This window comes from Anarrhichthys ocellatus, unplaced genomic scaffold (assembly GCF_004355925.1).
Source record: "Anarrhichthys ocellatus isolate YVR2014 unplaced genomic scaffold, GSC_Weel_1.0 scaffold7, whole genome shotgun sequence".
Taxonomy (NCBI): domain Eukaryota; kingdom Metazoa; phylum Chordata; class Actinopteri; order Perciformes; family Anarhichadidae; genus Anarrhichthys; species Anarrhichthys ocellatus.
This window is the reverse complement of record NW_022280037.1, coordinates 3,392,419-3,408,338: the sequence shown is the minus strand read 5'-3', so window position 1 is coordinate 3,408,338 and position 15,920 is coordinate 3,392,419. Positions and strand designations below refer to the sequence as shown.

General features: G+C 40.4%; 3 protein-coding genes across 6 annotated transcripts in view; 2 read left to right on the top strand and 1 right to left on the bottom strand.

Annotated features, from left to right (window-relative positions):
* Positions 1–7,892, top strand: part of pgfb (placental growth factor b) — a 13,977-nt gene extending 6,085 nt beyond the window's left edge. The window contains exons 2-6 of one of the 4 annotated variants that reach the window (XR_004212786.1): positions 4,049–4,085; positions 5,406–5,602; positions 5,702–5,781; positions 6,100–6,302; positions 6,398–7,892. Coding sequence is in view for 2 of the 4 variants with exons in the window: in XM_031847960.1 (XP_031703820.1) it covers positions 4,049–4,085; positions 5,406–5,602; positions 5,702–5,781; positions 6,100–6,133 (348 nt within the window). In the remaining 2 variants the exon portion in view is untranslated. Of the gene's footprint in view, positions 1–4,048; positions 4,086–5,405; positions 5,603–5,701 lie in introns of all 4 variants that reach the window. The other 3 variants (XR_004212787.1, XM_031847960.1, XM_031847962.1) reach the window with 3 other exon arrangements.
* Positions 7,893–8,984: 1,092 nt separating this feature from the next.
* cipca (CLOCK-interacting pacemaker a) lies at positions 8,985–13,081 on the top strand. The gene is made up of 4 exons (XM_031846980.1): positions 8,985–9,093; positions 10,003–10,114; positions 10,585–10,754; positions 10,992–13,081. The coding sequence occupies exons 2-4, from the start codon at positions 10,009–10,011 to the stop codon at positions 11,778–11,780; spliced, it is 1,065 nt and encodes a 354-aa protein (XP_031702840.1). The 5' UTR covers positions 8,985–9,093; positions 10,003–10,008; the 3' UTR covers positions 11,781–13,081.
* zdhhc22 (zDHHC palmitoyltransferase 22) lies at positions 13,058–15,882 on the bottom strand. Its single transcript, XM_031846981.1, has 3 exons — positions 15,778–15,882; positions 14,420–14,965; positions 13,058–14,323 (listed from the first exon to the last, which is right to left on the bottom strand). Exons 2-3 carry the CDS (start codon positions 14,961–14,963, stop codon positions 14,046–14,048), a joined length of 822 nt encoding a protein of 273 aa, XP_031702841.1. The 5' UTR covers positions 14,964–14,965; positions 15,778–15,882; the 3' UTR covers positions 13,058–14,045.
* Between the last annotated feature and the right edge of the window lie 38 nt (positions 15,883–15,920).

The following is a 15,920-nucleotide window of genomic DNA, read 5'->3' as shown; positions in this document are numbered from 1 at the left end:
CCCGAAATTCCCAAACTCTGCTCAAGAGCAGATTTAGTTGACAGAAGCCTGCATCTCATCTGTGGTCTGTTTATCCACACTGTCACCCTTCAGTTTGAAAGTAAACCCTTTTGGAAAGCAATGTAAATAATGGCATGATGCTCAATCTAGCTGGGATCATTGTTTGCTAGATAAGGATTAAAGAGGGGTTTTCCAAAAACTCAATCAAACCAAGTACATAGCACTCTGGATTATCGTAATCTTAAACCAGAAAATGTCTCCAAATCACATGTAGTTTCAATCCTCAGGCAGTTGACTCAGCCTGAAAGTGATCAGTGTGCAAGATGTTTGTCGAAGGAGATTTGTCAGAGGACTACAAATACATCACTACTCACTGATACTACAGCTAGTAGCATCAGTTTACACCTTTTATTACTGATAGAATTTGTGTGCTAACAGGTGACAATCACATGTCAGTGGTTTAATTTGTTGGATTTAATACTGAAATCCCTCTACTCTTCAAACTACACCAAATATGGATACGTTTTTGTGAAAGCTGCTTCTCTTCATCTTCTGCCAAAATGTGCCAACTTTCTCAAAGACTCATTTTCACTCAGTTATAAAAAGAAAACTCCAAACATTTTGGCATCGTGTCAAAAGAGCTTTGACCGAACAAGCCAGTCACCCTCAAACCTAAATTAGCATCTTTCATGACAACTTTGACGATGGATATACTATATGAACAATATATTAATGAAAAACACTTCGCACTAGTACGTGTATTACTACGCACTATTTTGCATTTCCCATTCAAAGTGAATAAAAGAGTGTCATCAGTATTACTTGGCTTGTTAGAATACCTTCCCTTTGAAACTACTTTGAAACAAACCATGGTTCATCCTTTCTGTCAATGATTTGCAATCCAAGGGAGAAGAGAAACTTAAATGACTTGACACAGTTTTGTGTAATTTTCCAGTCCAGTCACCCAGGAGAAGTTGTCCAATCTATATAGGCTAAACTGACAGAAGCCTATCGGCATTCATCTGGAAGTCGTCTCCGTATCCCTTTAGAAAACACACTGTACAATATGCTGGCTGGTATCCAGATCTTTCTGGCTAGTGGCCATAGTACCTGCTGTGGAATAGCCCATCACCCCCCCCTCCCCAGCCTGACCCTCAAAGTTGAAAAATCTTTTATGACCATTACACTGGGTCCCCATCATGTTTTGTTTTTGCTCCCTACACATGCTGCCCTTCCTCTGACAGATGGAGTTAAGCAAAGAGGTTAAAGATGACATAGTTCAGCTGTGTGGGAGTGGAGCGTAATGAGGCCCGGAGCCTCTGTGGCCTGACAGCAGGAGCCCAGGGACACAACAGGTCCTCTGATCTGACCCAGAGGACGGAGAAAACTCTCAGCCAGCAGCTTACAAACTTTCACTAGAGACTTCAGAAACATATGAGACCCCTCAATGCCACATTTGCATTATTAACTGCTGTAGATGTTTAAATCTTTTGATCAAACTCACTGCTACTCTGCAACACAATCTGCTCAGAGGCTCCAGATAAACTATGCTGCTAAGCAAAAGTTCTCTGAGAAGCAGATGTCAAGACCTGAAAACAACTTGTACAACTATGGGACAGTGAGCAGGGTGGGAACCATGTTAATTATCCAGTGAGAAAGTAGGCTAATTGTTTGCACACTTTTTAACCCCAGCACGATATCACTCACCCCTCTCTACCTCTCTCTCCTCTCTTTTTCACTGTAAATGTTACATCGATTATTTTATATCAACATTTTATATTGCTAAATAATTTGTAATAAAATCAACCTCTAACTACAATTTATCAACAGCTGCTTTTGGGGCAGTTTATTTTTTGCACTATGCACTTGTCTTGATGTTTAATCTACCATCAACAGTAATTAACATTAGATTGTGCAGGAAATCAAGCTTGCTCATATATTTCTTCCTTCGGCATATGGTAAAAATCTTTTCCTTTTGTTGTTGTTGTTGTTGGAATGTAGCTTTTAAATTGATTTCACAGCAGTTTTCGTGTTTCCCAAAACCCAGATGTTGCACATGGATTGCACAGGACACAAAGTAGAGGTATTCTATCATTATAATAATTTATAGTCAAGTCAATTGTATTTAACCTTCACAGTTAAGCCTCAAAGCTCTTAACACTCAATTTATTAAAACAATAAATCAAAATGACATGCAGCAATGCTAGAGTCAAACTCCCTGAACAAGGTCTTCAGGGAATGAAGTGAAAGAAACCTTAAGACAAGTTTATACGCATGTATTAAGTGGTTCACCCTTCGTCCCACCAGAGCTGAATTACCTCGCAGTTACCATTAATCACACAGTATTACTACAAGTGCACAAGGAGGAAGGAATGTCTACGTGAGGATCTTCATGCAGCCTTTCATAATCTGGCAGCTTCTTGTGGGCAGCTCTCTCCTCTGTTCTCAACCACAGGAGGTGCCAAAGATGATTGCTCGCCATGTCAAGGCTTAACCCATGACCAAGGTCAGAAAACTCTTCATACCGCTCCACATTCTGAACGGCAACTGAGGAGCCAGAATCAAAAAGCCCTTGTGATGTGGAGCAGCAACAGAAAAGAAGCACAGATCATACGCCAATTAATACTGGAAAAGGATTTATTTTACAAGCAGGGCGTTGCTAGACATGCTGAAAAAAAAGCAATACCCCAGAGAGTGGAAGTTTTTAAAACAACCTTAAACAAAAACGTTAACTGAACTGTGACGTCCCCGTGCTGTGAATGGCGCTGCTAGCAGAGTTTACATCCTGTGGTGCTGTTGTATAGCGGACACAGTTCGATGAACACCACTCAATAGAACAGCTGCTCTGACAGAGGAACAGCTGTACACTTTGGCCAGATCACCAGCCACTTTTTAAAAAAGGGGAGATGCCTGAACAGATCCCCTAACTCGTGGAGAACCGAACCTTAAGTGGTTTACTGGAAGCTCTTGTCCTTCTATTGATATGAAGTCTGTACGGTACATTCTGTTAAATACATAGCCTTCCCTGCCACTTATCTCAGTGACAGTTTTACAAGAACCTCGGAAATGTTTGTGTAAGTGTGAATGCATCATCATCAAAGCAGGACATACCTCGTTAACCACAATACTTAGAGAAAAAAAAATTGTGTCGCACTGTGCTGCTGACAGATGCTATCTTCACCCTCAAACTAATTTTGATGTTTAACAGGAAGGAGATGCATTTTAGCAACGGACAGATGGTGTAAAATGCAACATTCCTTACTGGCATCATTTGGGAGTGTCCTTGTCTGTCTGTGCACTATTATATAACAAGTTTTGGTCCAACACTTTCAATCTCACCATCTGTCTTACTTTCACAGACAGTGTTACAGTATAAATATCATCAGGTGTGTGTGTGTGTGTGTGTGTGTGTGTGTGTGTGTGTGTGTGTGTGTTACACAAAAACTGAAATGTAACACCGGTGATGAGGAGGGATTGCAGAGGCAGGTTGTCTGTCGCCGGTTCAGCTCTTCCGCTGGAGGGCATTTTATCAAACGTAGATTTCCCTTCCTGAGATGGAGTCAACTAGAGGTTTTGTGTTTTCGCAGGCGAATGGGAAATGCACTCTGTTTATCATGGGATGATGGGAAAAAATCAAGACGGAGGGGGAAAATAAATAAAGAACTGAATCTTACACCACAGGAAACAGGTTTTGAACCTAAACAGTTGGGCACACAGAGAGACGTGATATACTGTATAAGAGAGACTGGATCTGCTGCTTGTCAGGAAGACTTTTCCACTGCAGGGTGGAAAAAAAGGTGTGTGATCGTCGGCTTAATTTCACTGCAGTTCCAGCTGTCACCGCCGGAGTACAAATATACTTGATATTGGTGACACTGCAGACTGGTGCTGTCTTTATATCCAGGATATTTTGTATATATTGCATTTTCAAGTTTGAAAGGTGTGTATTAAGATAATACTCAACTAAAAAAGATGTAGGGTGTTTACTCTATAGCATGTAGTCACAGGAAAGCTGAATAAATAACCAACATTTATTTCTGTTTCACAGAGTCTTCCCTTGTCACGCATAAGCAATACAACTGAAGGTAAGAATTCCTGCTTGTTTTACTTATGAAATCTTCTCTGACCGTTGGAGGTGTAATTTAAAAACAATAGTTTACAACAATACTAAAAAGTAGTTCTAACTATTTTTTTCAAACCATATTTTTACAGTGTTTGTAATAAAACTATGAGTATCGCAATATCCCGGTAATAACAACCGTGATATTTAAAAAAAATAAACTTTCAACTCTCCATCTCACAACACTCGAATTTTGACAAAAAACAGACCCACAATAGACAGTTACAAAAGTAGTCTGGTGCAAACCAAATAAATCAATGCCAGCGCTGACAAAATACAGCTGAGAACTATGAATGACCAAGCTCTTGAGTCTTGCATATAAGTTAGTTAATGAATGTTATATGAATTTTGCGAGTTGCAGGACAGGTCAACTTTGGACTAGCAGAGATTACTCAACTGCTTAACTTCTCCCTTTATATCCTCTTCCTCCCTATAAATGAATGCTACTTAAAGAGAAATGGATTGACTGTAGAACTTGCAGCCAGAGGATTAGAGTGCATGTAACAGAAAAGGCCAAACGAGCAGCAGATATAGAGTAAGGAGCTGTAACTGGCCAGTGAACTGGCCCTTTGCGCTGTATAACAATAAAGTTTGTGGCCTCATCTCTCTACCGTAGACGCTTCCCCACCGTTCTCCTTCCAGCCTGTCTGCTCTTATAAACAGCTGTTATGGTGCGAGGCTCCATTTGGTGACCCGGGGGTCACCGTAGTCCCAGAGGTGCCTGCTGGGCGGCTCAGCTCCAGCTCCAGCAGGGTTCTGTTCATGGCCATGTTTCCAATGTTTGTTTTCTCTTCCTTCTCTGTTTGTTCGGACGTAGTCTTCCTTGTTCCTCCCCCACAGACTGTGCAACTGGGACACTTTCACACATATGCTCCCACAGGAAAGCGTACTGTACATTACACAAATATTTTTACTTCAAAATTAAAACAGGATACACACTGGCGTATTGCAACTGGTTTTATGTTTCTCTGTACATGGTATAAGGTTGCCATTGTTGGATTATTGAAGTAATTACTGAGACTGTTTGTGTAGGATCATTTACAGTGCAGTTCAATTCAAATTCAAATAGGTTTTTTGTCTGGCAGTACTAAGTCACATACACAAGCTCAAATAAGTTGGATGTCGATTGCACTCTGCACTTTAAACGTAAGCGAGAGAGACAGAACATTAAGCAGCTCTTAAACCAAAATACATTTATCTGACCTGCATGCAAGTATTCCCATAAGAAACAAGCAGACTCGTTTGTAACTGCAAAGTAGCCCATAGCCTCCTCCTCTCATCCTAGTGTTGATGTTCCAAGAAGTGTGGGGTCGCAGCTTCTGCCGGACCATTGAGAAGCTGGTGGAGGTGGTGCAGGAGTACCCGTCAGAGGTGGAGCACATCTACAGCCCCGCCTGTGTGCCGCTGGTGAGGTGTGCAGGTTGCTGTGGGGACGAAAACCTGGAGTGCCATCCCACTCGCACCACAAACGTCACCATGCAGGTAAGACAAGGGCTCTGTGAAATATAATTGTTCTTGTTAAATTTACTGTATGTACCTAATTTTCTTCTAACGGCAACGTTAACTGGTTTCATCCCTCAGCTGTTGAAAATCAGGCCATCAGAGCCGGGTCAAGAATATGTTGAGATGACATTTGTGGAGCATCAGACATGTGAATGTAGGTAAGAAAACAAGTCATAATTTGTATTCAAATATCAACCGTGTCTACTTAGAAATTACATTTATAGCCTTCAAATTTAAGTCAGCAAAGTAATAACATCCGAGTTACATTTTTTTAATAAAACATACTGAGGAACATTTCTAATAAACGTAACGACTGGAGCCATAGACTGTATGATTGGAACACAATCCAGCAATTACGTTTACCACAAAACATATTTTGTATAACAAATGAATGCATAAATGTAATTTCTAGGAGACAGGGTTGAGGAATACTTACAATGACTATTTATTACCTAATTTATTGCTTTGTTCCTCAGAGTCAGGAAACCTATTGTGACTGTTGAAAGGTAAGTACATGAATATATTGCAATAACATCCGTTTTTAGATTGTTAGAAAGGATATTAATGTTCCATCTGAGAGAATGGAGGCGTATTGTTAATTTTGTTCCCCTTCTAGGAAAAGGCAAAGAGGAAGAGGAAGGAAGAGAAAGGAGAGACAGAAAACAAAAGATTGTGACAGGTGATGGCGCAATCTCAAGTGTAAGATATTCATGTACCCTCCAACTAGCAGTTAAAAGCATTAAAAAACCCATACTTCTTTCTCGTCTTTTTCAGCTGCCAGAACCCTCGCAGGTAACTGCAGCGGTGGTCCAACCCTCAGTTGCAGTGTGGCTCACTATTTATTTCCCACCCAGTGACAGCATCCAGAGTCTCCTCCGTGTCTGCAGCCAGAGACTCAAACAGCTGGGTTGTTTTGCTGACATGCCCTCCTGCTGATGGGCAGAGCGTTTATAATGACAAGCTTCAACCGGAAGTGTGTTTTGATTGGTGGAAACACTGCTGTTACACCTGACACAATGGACATCCCTGGGAGCCAGTGCAATGTCGAACCAAACAGACCGACGCCTTCTCTTTTATACTAGTTATTACTGTATCATTTATTGTAATTTGGTCATTTCTTTGGTATTTAAAGATGGTTACACTTTTTTGAAATATATATTTATTGATAAGCTGAATATATTTGGACTAGCAATCTTTAATAAGTTTGTCATTTTTTGTGTTCAAACATTATCTAAGACACCTTGACTTGTCATAGCAACACATGTTGGACTGAGTGTGCAGCTGCTTTGCACATGTAACAATGAAATGTCTCCCTCTAGTGCTTAAAACTGCTCTATGATCAAATATTTTTATAGATCAATTAAGATTAGATTTAGGACAGTATTGTCAGTCACAATCCCTTCATCAGCGTATTGGAGTCTTCTCTATCATTATTATGGAGGTAACTCAGTCTGAATGAATCCTCTCCCTCTGTAGCGCCATGTGACCAGGCATGACTATAAAGTGTTTACTGTCAATTCATTACGTAAGAGCAATATTGATCGAAAACAATCTATCAACTGAAGACGTGTCCACACAAGATTGTGTATGAAAAAATGACTATGATGTATTAAATTGTCAAAAATCTAAATTGTTCTTTGAAATCTATCTTTCTCTATTGTTTTGGAGAGTTGAATCAAATCAGATTTCATCAGTTTATTTCAAATCACACCAGGAAGTGTGCTGTAGACTGCAGAATGGACGTGGCAAGCCCAGGAGGAATGGGCAGATCAATAATACAGTAACCAAAACACTTAAGCAGTACTCATTTGGTGATGACATATTGATGTCTTGTTTTACTGTGATTGCAAGTATTGACAGATAAAAAAGCATTTTTTTTGTGCTTTGTGGCGTTAAACAGCACACATTTGTGTCCACCCTGGTGACTCCCTCGGGAGCACGGGTGTCTTTCTTAGTCTGCTATTGGAAGGGATCAGTTGAAGTAATTATGTAAAATTCTGTCCTTTTGTATTTTTTTTTTCATGTACTACACAAAGAAAATCTCTATCAAAATGTACAAAGTAACATTTCTACTGTGTTCGTATTTTTATTTCATTTAGATATTTATTTTGTAATTAAATTGTTATGGTTGTCAGTTTGTCTTGCGTGATTTTTTCATTATATACCGGACTAACCCGTACTACTGACTAATAGTAATTGACCATATGCACGTTTGCTCTTACATATGTCACACTAAGGGTGACATTTGTCAGGTCTAGCAGTGTGGTCCAAACATTTGTCTTGTCTCACAAACACACACACAAAAAGTAAGGAGGACCCCCAAAGAAAATCTTGCTAAGGGCCCCCTGTTGTCCAGAGCCAGGCCTTACATGTCCTCTCTTTTGACAGAGATGTTGTGGTTATATGGAGTCTCATCTCCATGTTTGGTGTCTGCCACAAAGCTTACAGCTTGAGGGGGTTTAGGAACTGTGCCGTTGAGGCTGCAGGCCACCAAGGCCATCCTAACGTCCTCCATCAGGCCCTCTCCAGTCAGCCTGGTGTTAACAGAGCCTAACACTGCAAGACTTTGAGTGGTTGGCACAGTTCACAGCTTAGTGTCATTTCCTGCTTTGGGTCCTCAAGGTGTTTGAGGCTTTTGAGCAAGACTTGCCTTTTTCCTGTATTTTTTCCATCTCCTTTTGTATGTTGATATGCTCCAACTTCTCCCTTTATCATAATTATGTGTTTGTGTGTCCAATCACGTGTGAAAAGCACCATATTTTATTAATTTAAGTAGAAATAAAAAACTGCACACACCAAGAGCACTAATGTTTTTATTGTGGATCACATGGTTTATATTAACAAGAAAAAAGCATTCAAAGCCATCCCTTCTGCTCTTGTAACATGCGCTGCGAGCACTGCCGTCAGATATGCAACTCCCATGTGTAAGTGTTATTTATTGGTTATTATGTTAATGTAGGCCCATATTTATGTGACCCCTGCAGAATTCTAATATATGCATTTTATAAGCAAATATTTGCAGGCAGACCTACATTTTAAAATGATAGAGCTCTCCAAACTGTTCTTTTCTTTCGTTCCTCCATCTGTCTCTCTCTCTCTCTCTCTCTCTCTCTCTCTCTCTCTCTCTCTCTCTTTCCCCCATTTCTATTATGTATAATAATTAAAATATAATTATATACACATATATATTCTCCCTTTAAGCCCCCGCTTGTGACTGCAGGATATGTTTGTATAGCTTCCTAATGAGAACAGGATAGATGAGGAAAATCGGACCATCAGGACACTTAGTAACTCCAGAAGATGGCAGTAATGCGAGAGTAAGGATGCAAGCTGTCGTTAAACCTCAATGAAGTAGAAGAAGCTCAACCAGAGTCCAGTACAATTGTAGGAAAAACACACTAACGTTGTAACCAATCTTGGATGCCAGTATAAACGGATATTTGTTTTCAAGCAAAGGGCGTATTGATAAGGTGTGTAAGTTCAGACTTTTAGCCAAGTATCCCATCAACGGTCTCGTGATGGGCTGGTTGCCAAGCTGCAGCTGTGCTGGCTAGCGTTACCTAGCAGCTAACTGAGCTAACTGAGCTAGCAGCCCAGGGGCAGGACAGTAAACAGTGAACACAGATATAACTGATAATATTGCATCTCACATACCAACATTTTTTTTTTTGCAGAAGCAGGGTATTTATCTAAATCAGTTAAAGTTAAATGGTGTATGGTATTTAAAAAAAAAGAAGAATAAAAAGCAAGTGTGAGCTGCATTATTAAGACGTTGTAAATAGACTCCCAGGTTATCATATTTATTGTCGGCATTGGCATCTTTTATTCGCTAACACACTTTGAGCAACGTCGGTATGTCTTACAGCATGTCTTACAGTAGCTGTGTAATTAAACTGGCTATGTGGGGGGTACAGGCCTCTTAAACGTCAAGCTCCATTCAATAAATGGACACAACGTTTATAAGAATGTAATCTAATATTACGATGTTGAATATTTTAATGTTTAATGTCAAAAACACAACATCCTATTTGTAGGCGTGTGCAAGTTTTTCTCTTGTATTGTCTAATTCAGTCAGGGAAATTTCCTCCACAACAAACTGAAGTGAACAATGATCTGCCATCAAGACATTAAAATATAGCAATAAAAAGTAATGGAGTGTAAAAACAAATGCACAAACTATGTAAACTGTGTGTTTACAAGTTGACTGTGTCTCTTCACTTTTTTCAGTCTCAATTGGAGTCTAGCGTTGACCAACCTAATGTTTTTTTTACTTTGCCATTGCGTAATCATAACTTAAGGCAAAAGCACATTGAACTCTGTCAAAGCCATGTGTTGAGCGTGTCAGTTACGTTCCAACTCTTAACTCTCCATTTTTCCAGGCAAACATGAGCAGTTTTAGTCGCCCCGACAGACACAGGACACCGTCATTCACCAGGGCAACACACTTTGGAGCATCCAAGTCTGACCTGGAGAGAGATTCGGGGTTCTCAGGTTTGATTAAATGATGTTACTCTATAGTTATACACCTTTAGGTTTGGGGTTTGTCCAGATGTATGTTTTATTTTGACATAGTAGTGTTGCCAGTGTGGCACGTGTAGTAAACTGAGTGTACCCGTATATAATTAGCAATTCCATAATTAGAAATAAATGACTATCAACAGGGTCAGCCATAAGCAAATGTAGGGATCTAGGTCACATTTTCTATGGAGGGTATCCTGTATTGGGTTAATTTTTCATATGACTTTTATTCTATTCACTATTAAGACTGACCTAGATCTGGTTAAGCCCTCCTCATCATGTTGATGGATATCCTTTTCCAGACACTCTGGAGACGCTTATCTACATCTGCCACTGTTTTCATAGTACTAATGTTCTGCTCCAGGGACTGTACACAATAGAGAGGTAAATACCTTGCTTTTAAACCTGACATGACCCATATGCTTGTCTCCCCCTTTTCTCAGATGCCAGCTCTGAGCACCTTAGTACAGTCGATCTGACTGAATCTGAAGATGCAAGAAGGAATGGGTCCATAGTCGGCCAGGACCCGATTGGTCCGCAGATGGTTGTGATGGAAGGCTCATATGCTGGACTCTCTCCAATGATCATCATGAATAACTTTGTATTAAAGCAGGTAAAACACAGCAATGGTGTGTCTACCTCTGCCTAGCACTAATCCAGGGCTTTATTGTCAATTCAGGGTGAAATCACCTTTGGCTAAGAGTGCAAATGTAAAGTCTTTTTTGTACATTGTGATTTCACCATTATATGTTTGTTCATTTTATGTATGCTCCTTGTATTTAAGTACTGTAGTATATGTTTTGCACTATAGGTTGAAACATGCTATTTAAAGTTGTTTTTTTACCTCTAGTCATCCGCGATGGCTCCAGCAGAAAAACAGTGGGGCTTTCCTTCACCCTTGGAAGTGATGCCTCAGTCACAGATGGTTCTCCTTCAAACCATGGTATCAAATGGTAGCAGCAGCTCCTCAAACACGGGTTCTGAAAGTATCCGACAATCAAAAAGCTACATGCCCATCCTCAAGTCATATCCCAAAATCGCCCCACACCCATCAGACAAGCCCACTAAGAGGGTGGGATCCTCCAAGGTGAGGGTGAGTTCAACATCAGGACATGACCATCGACAGAAGAGGCGCCACCATGGCCACAGGCTCTACAGCTCCCCCAGCCTGCAGCCAGCACTGCAGACTACAATCAAATCCATCTCAAGCTTTGAAGCAGCAAACAACCAGTCACAGGCAGCTGAGAGTCAGGACAGTGATGAGTCTCTCTCCGAGCTGACAGGGAGCAACTCTCCGCTCCCCTACACGGATGACTTCATGACAGACATTGACAGCAACAGGACGGATGCTGACCAGGACGACGCACTCTCAATGGACGTTAACAAACTGAAACGTTTCAGTAATACCTACAACATTCTCAACAAATCTGGCTTGCTGGGGATCACCATGCGCACACAGCAGCTGATCAAGGAGAATAAGCGCACCCAAGGCCAGCTGCAGCAGCTCCAGGAGCAAACGGTTCTGCTGCTGGAGGCTCAGAGCAGCGGAGACCCGCATCTCTGGACTAAACTGCACCTCTCTCTGCGGCACACAGACAAGGAGCAATGTGGAGCCAAAGCTCAGAGAGTCCTGGTGTAATGTAGTGATGGACATGACCAGCGGTTCTCAATCAGAGGGTCACAAGATGATTTATTGAATGTGAAAATATACATCTCAAATCTGTCTAACTAAAGCTGTCTTTGTGTAAAATAGTCTAGTTACAATATCTAGCATTATACATAAAAAAGCAATAACATAACTAAACTATACTTTCAGGCAGGACAGTAATCATCTAAACATTCAGAACTGCTGGTCTAATATGAAGCAGAAGCACATATGAAAACCAAGTGGGAGTTAAGTAGCATGCTTACATTTCAAACCCTGGCCTATAATTAATTTTCTTGCCTCTGCTTTATCAAAATAGGACGTATAGTAAGTATACATTACATATGAAGGCACATGGGGTTACTTCTTTATGCATGCCCTGAATGGGATGGCTGTAGAGAAAATATAACAGTCATTTCTAAACCTGGTGTGGATACATTTGGCCTGTGTTTCAATTTCCTCTTTACTGACATCTTTAATCAACAGGACAATATTGTGTCCATTTACCTTGTTTTTAAATTGGATGTGAAATGAAAGTGAATAAGCAGATTACTCCTTTGTGAGGAAGTACATATACCAACAGCTTGTATTCTCAAACACCAGCTTGGTAGCTCAGTGAGCGTTCTGATGGCTGGCAAAACCATAACATTGTTTCCTTTTTTTTATATAATTTTATTACTTCCGAGTCACTACTATTTATTTATTTGTAAACCAACGTGAATATACATGTTTATTTGGATGCCTGTGCCTTTTTAAATATGATTCATGTTTGCACTTCACTGAGCAGCTTAAATTGTGAGCTTCATGTGGAAGAAAGTTGAATGTACTTTAAGGTTTCCAAAGATTTGATATTCATATCTGAAACAAAACAAACCATGTCCTGGCTAGATGATAAGTCCAGAGTTAATGAGAACAACATGAAGACAAGTTAAGTCATTAATGTTTCAGTTTTAAATGTTAAGTTGAGTTAACTGTTGTATTATTTATTTTAGCAAAAATATGCTGCCGTTGCAATATCTTCTAATCACAAGTATAAAACTAAGAAATAATCAAACTAGCCTTAGTTGTAAAATGGGCAAAAGGAGGATTACAAACAACATTTTAGGATTACTATTCAGAGATTGCTTTTTTTCCTATTATTGTGAAAAGGGCTTTCTGTGTTTAATTTAGCAAAACTTTGACTGATAATGGACTGTCATAAAACTCTGTTTGAAGACCATTTCCTCTCAGTCATTGATTTCACTTTCCTATCTCAGAATGTGTAGTTTTTAAAAACACAGAACGTCTGTTGAGATTTAAATACTTTTATTGGTATAACAGGAATAGACAAAATAGCTCTAAAAAGTACATTTGTTGAAATCCAAAACAGCTTTGACACGATGTTGAATACGTCAGTAGCAGCAGCCTTACAGTGAAAAGTCCTTATTATTAACATTATTATTATCTTTATTAAACAGAGGACCCTATCATTAGCAGTGTAGTGAATACATCATCTTTGGGGTCATCTGTAAGCATATAAGACATGTTTATGGCACATTGTGAATAATACCCTGGATATAATACTATGGTAATCTTTACATTTCCCCCACCCATTATTATAAAGGAGCAGATCACTGCACTGTCTGAGTCACATTCATTTTAGTAAAAATCTGTCTCAACATGTGACAGTTCCTTGTCAAAACAATGGTGTCAAGCCCGGCAGTTTATGCTGTAGACACATACTGTAGTTTCCTTGTCTCCTAGCCCTTAATGTCAAAGTAAATTATTGTTGTGAAAACTACCCCACGTTTCCTGAATGTCACATTCTACAAAGAACAACACACTTGATTGGTAATCTCAAAGCACCGTGTGGTGCAGGCCTTCAAATCGAGAGCGTGATATAAAAATGTAAAGCGGGGAATGCATGCACTTATGCAAAGCCATCTTTATATGATGATGCAAGTGTGTAGCGGTGCATGTAAAACTGATGAATGTCCCAAACGACCAACTTATTAGTCTTAATATTGCCTTGTCAAAAGCTACTTACTTAAAGGATACACTTACACTATGCACCTATTCAAAAGTTTCACATTGATATATGGCTCCTGTCCTTAAAGGAATGTGTGCTAACAGCCAACAAATTCATAAACTACTGCGAAGGTCATAAAGCATCCATTTAGTATTTCAAATCAATCACCACATGGATCCCAACAAAGCCTTTCCTACAACTTGTGCCACTTGTGTGACCTATTGGGAGCTTTTTTATGACGTGGTTATCACTCAGTCTTGCTTATGTGCATCTGTGTCTTCAGAGCCTGTCTCCGCAGTCTGCACAGGCAGGATAAGGCCAAGGATCCAGCGGGTACCGAACACATCCTTAAGGTTGTTTCTCCAAGGGCTGCGGTTCTCCACGAGCTGCCCCCTCTGCATCTGACACCAGGTCTGTCCCCGGGCCACCAGCAGCACCTGCTGGCAACAGAAGCCTGCACAGACCAGGCCGATGCCCAGCCACACGTAGAGCATCAGCACCAGGAATAACTGCAAGCCGGAGATTGTTCCTGTGGGAAAGAATTAATAAAGGAAAATCGTACTGCTCAGTAAGTCAACATGTATCTTGGATTATTAGCTTTAGTTGAAATAATTGATCAAGTCACCTGTGAAGAAGTAACTAGTGGAGAGGGGGAGAAGAGTCAGGAAGGTCAGCGGGTTCTCAAAGGAGATGGAGAACTCCACTGTTAGAAAGGCCACACCAAGAACCAACGAGTACAAACAAGTGCACGATGTGTAAATGCAGAACATGATGAAGTAGCGCATGTTTTTGTTGCCAATGCAGTTTCCAGTAAAAAAGCAGTGGTGATCCCTCTTAAGGATGACTTTCTTACACAGTTTGCAGAAGTGGCGACCGTTCAGGAGGTAGTGTGCGTCCACTTTGTCCGAGCAGTGCGCCGAACACACCGGAACCACGTTCTCGTTGGCGCTTTCAGCAGGATATTTAATAGTCATTATGTAGTTTCCTAGTGCGTTGAACATCAAGAAGAGGAAAACAACTGTGTGAAGAGCCATAGACGCCCTCAGGTTTGGGAAGATTGTTGGGATGAAGAAGCAGAAGTGTAAAATGAAGGTGACCGCTGTAGCTATGAAGAAGTAGGCAGGCGCTACAGCATTGAGAAGCCTCAGTTTTAACATCCTGGTGAACATATCTGTGTGAGAGTGAAGACACAGTAAGCAGAATGTTATCAGAGCCTCAGAGGAGCGATTGTGTCGCAGCAGTTTGACACAAAATAAATCTCCATTTCAAAAGTTTACTTTGAAAAATGAAAAGTTGTCTTGTCTACGTTATTATTTAATACATAATATTGTATAGAACGTATAATAACATTCCCAACAGCAAATAATTATACTTGTTATGTACATTATAATATACTTTATTACAACATATCTTCTTTTCTTGTTATGCTCTTACAAATTGCTTTAACAGTTCTGATGGAGCACATTACAGAGGACTATTTACATGAAGCGTCTTAGTGAAAGTAGCGCACACCCTATAAGGTCACGTAGCTCATAAAAATGTGTTCTCTGGCTGCTCATTTGATAAAGAGAATGTAAGTCTGCTGCTGAGAAAACTAATTTCTCTGAAAAGTAGGGTCTAGGGACTCTAAGGGGCCACTGAGAATACTAAAAATATCTCACCTTTTTTTCTCTGTGATCTTCTAAGGTAGCTACAGCACTAACGGATGAGCAAATCACAGAGAATCAAAGCACATACAGAAGGAAGGAAGGGCCCCCCACAGACCAAACCTAAAAATGAATGTTGATGTTAGTTTATGAAAATGGTGGGAAGCGTTACTGTAGGTCGATCAATGCCCTAGATAACGGAGAGCATACACAGCACTCTATCGCGGTTTCCTCTCCTTCGTGTTTTCTCAGACGGTGCCACTGATGGCGTCAATCATTTAATTCCCATGACGACACAATTAAAAGAGTCACCCCTCGTGGTGTCCAGGCTGCCTACCTGCAGATGTCAGAGAGCGGAGGAGCTGTCCTTTCAGCACCGCGGAGCCTCGGCTCAGAGCACGCTCATTCAAACGCAGAGAAGGTCATGTTGATCCACATCGACGTCCTTTTTTTATTATTGGGGTGTCAGCTCCTTTCTCT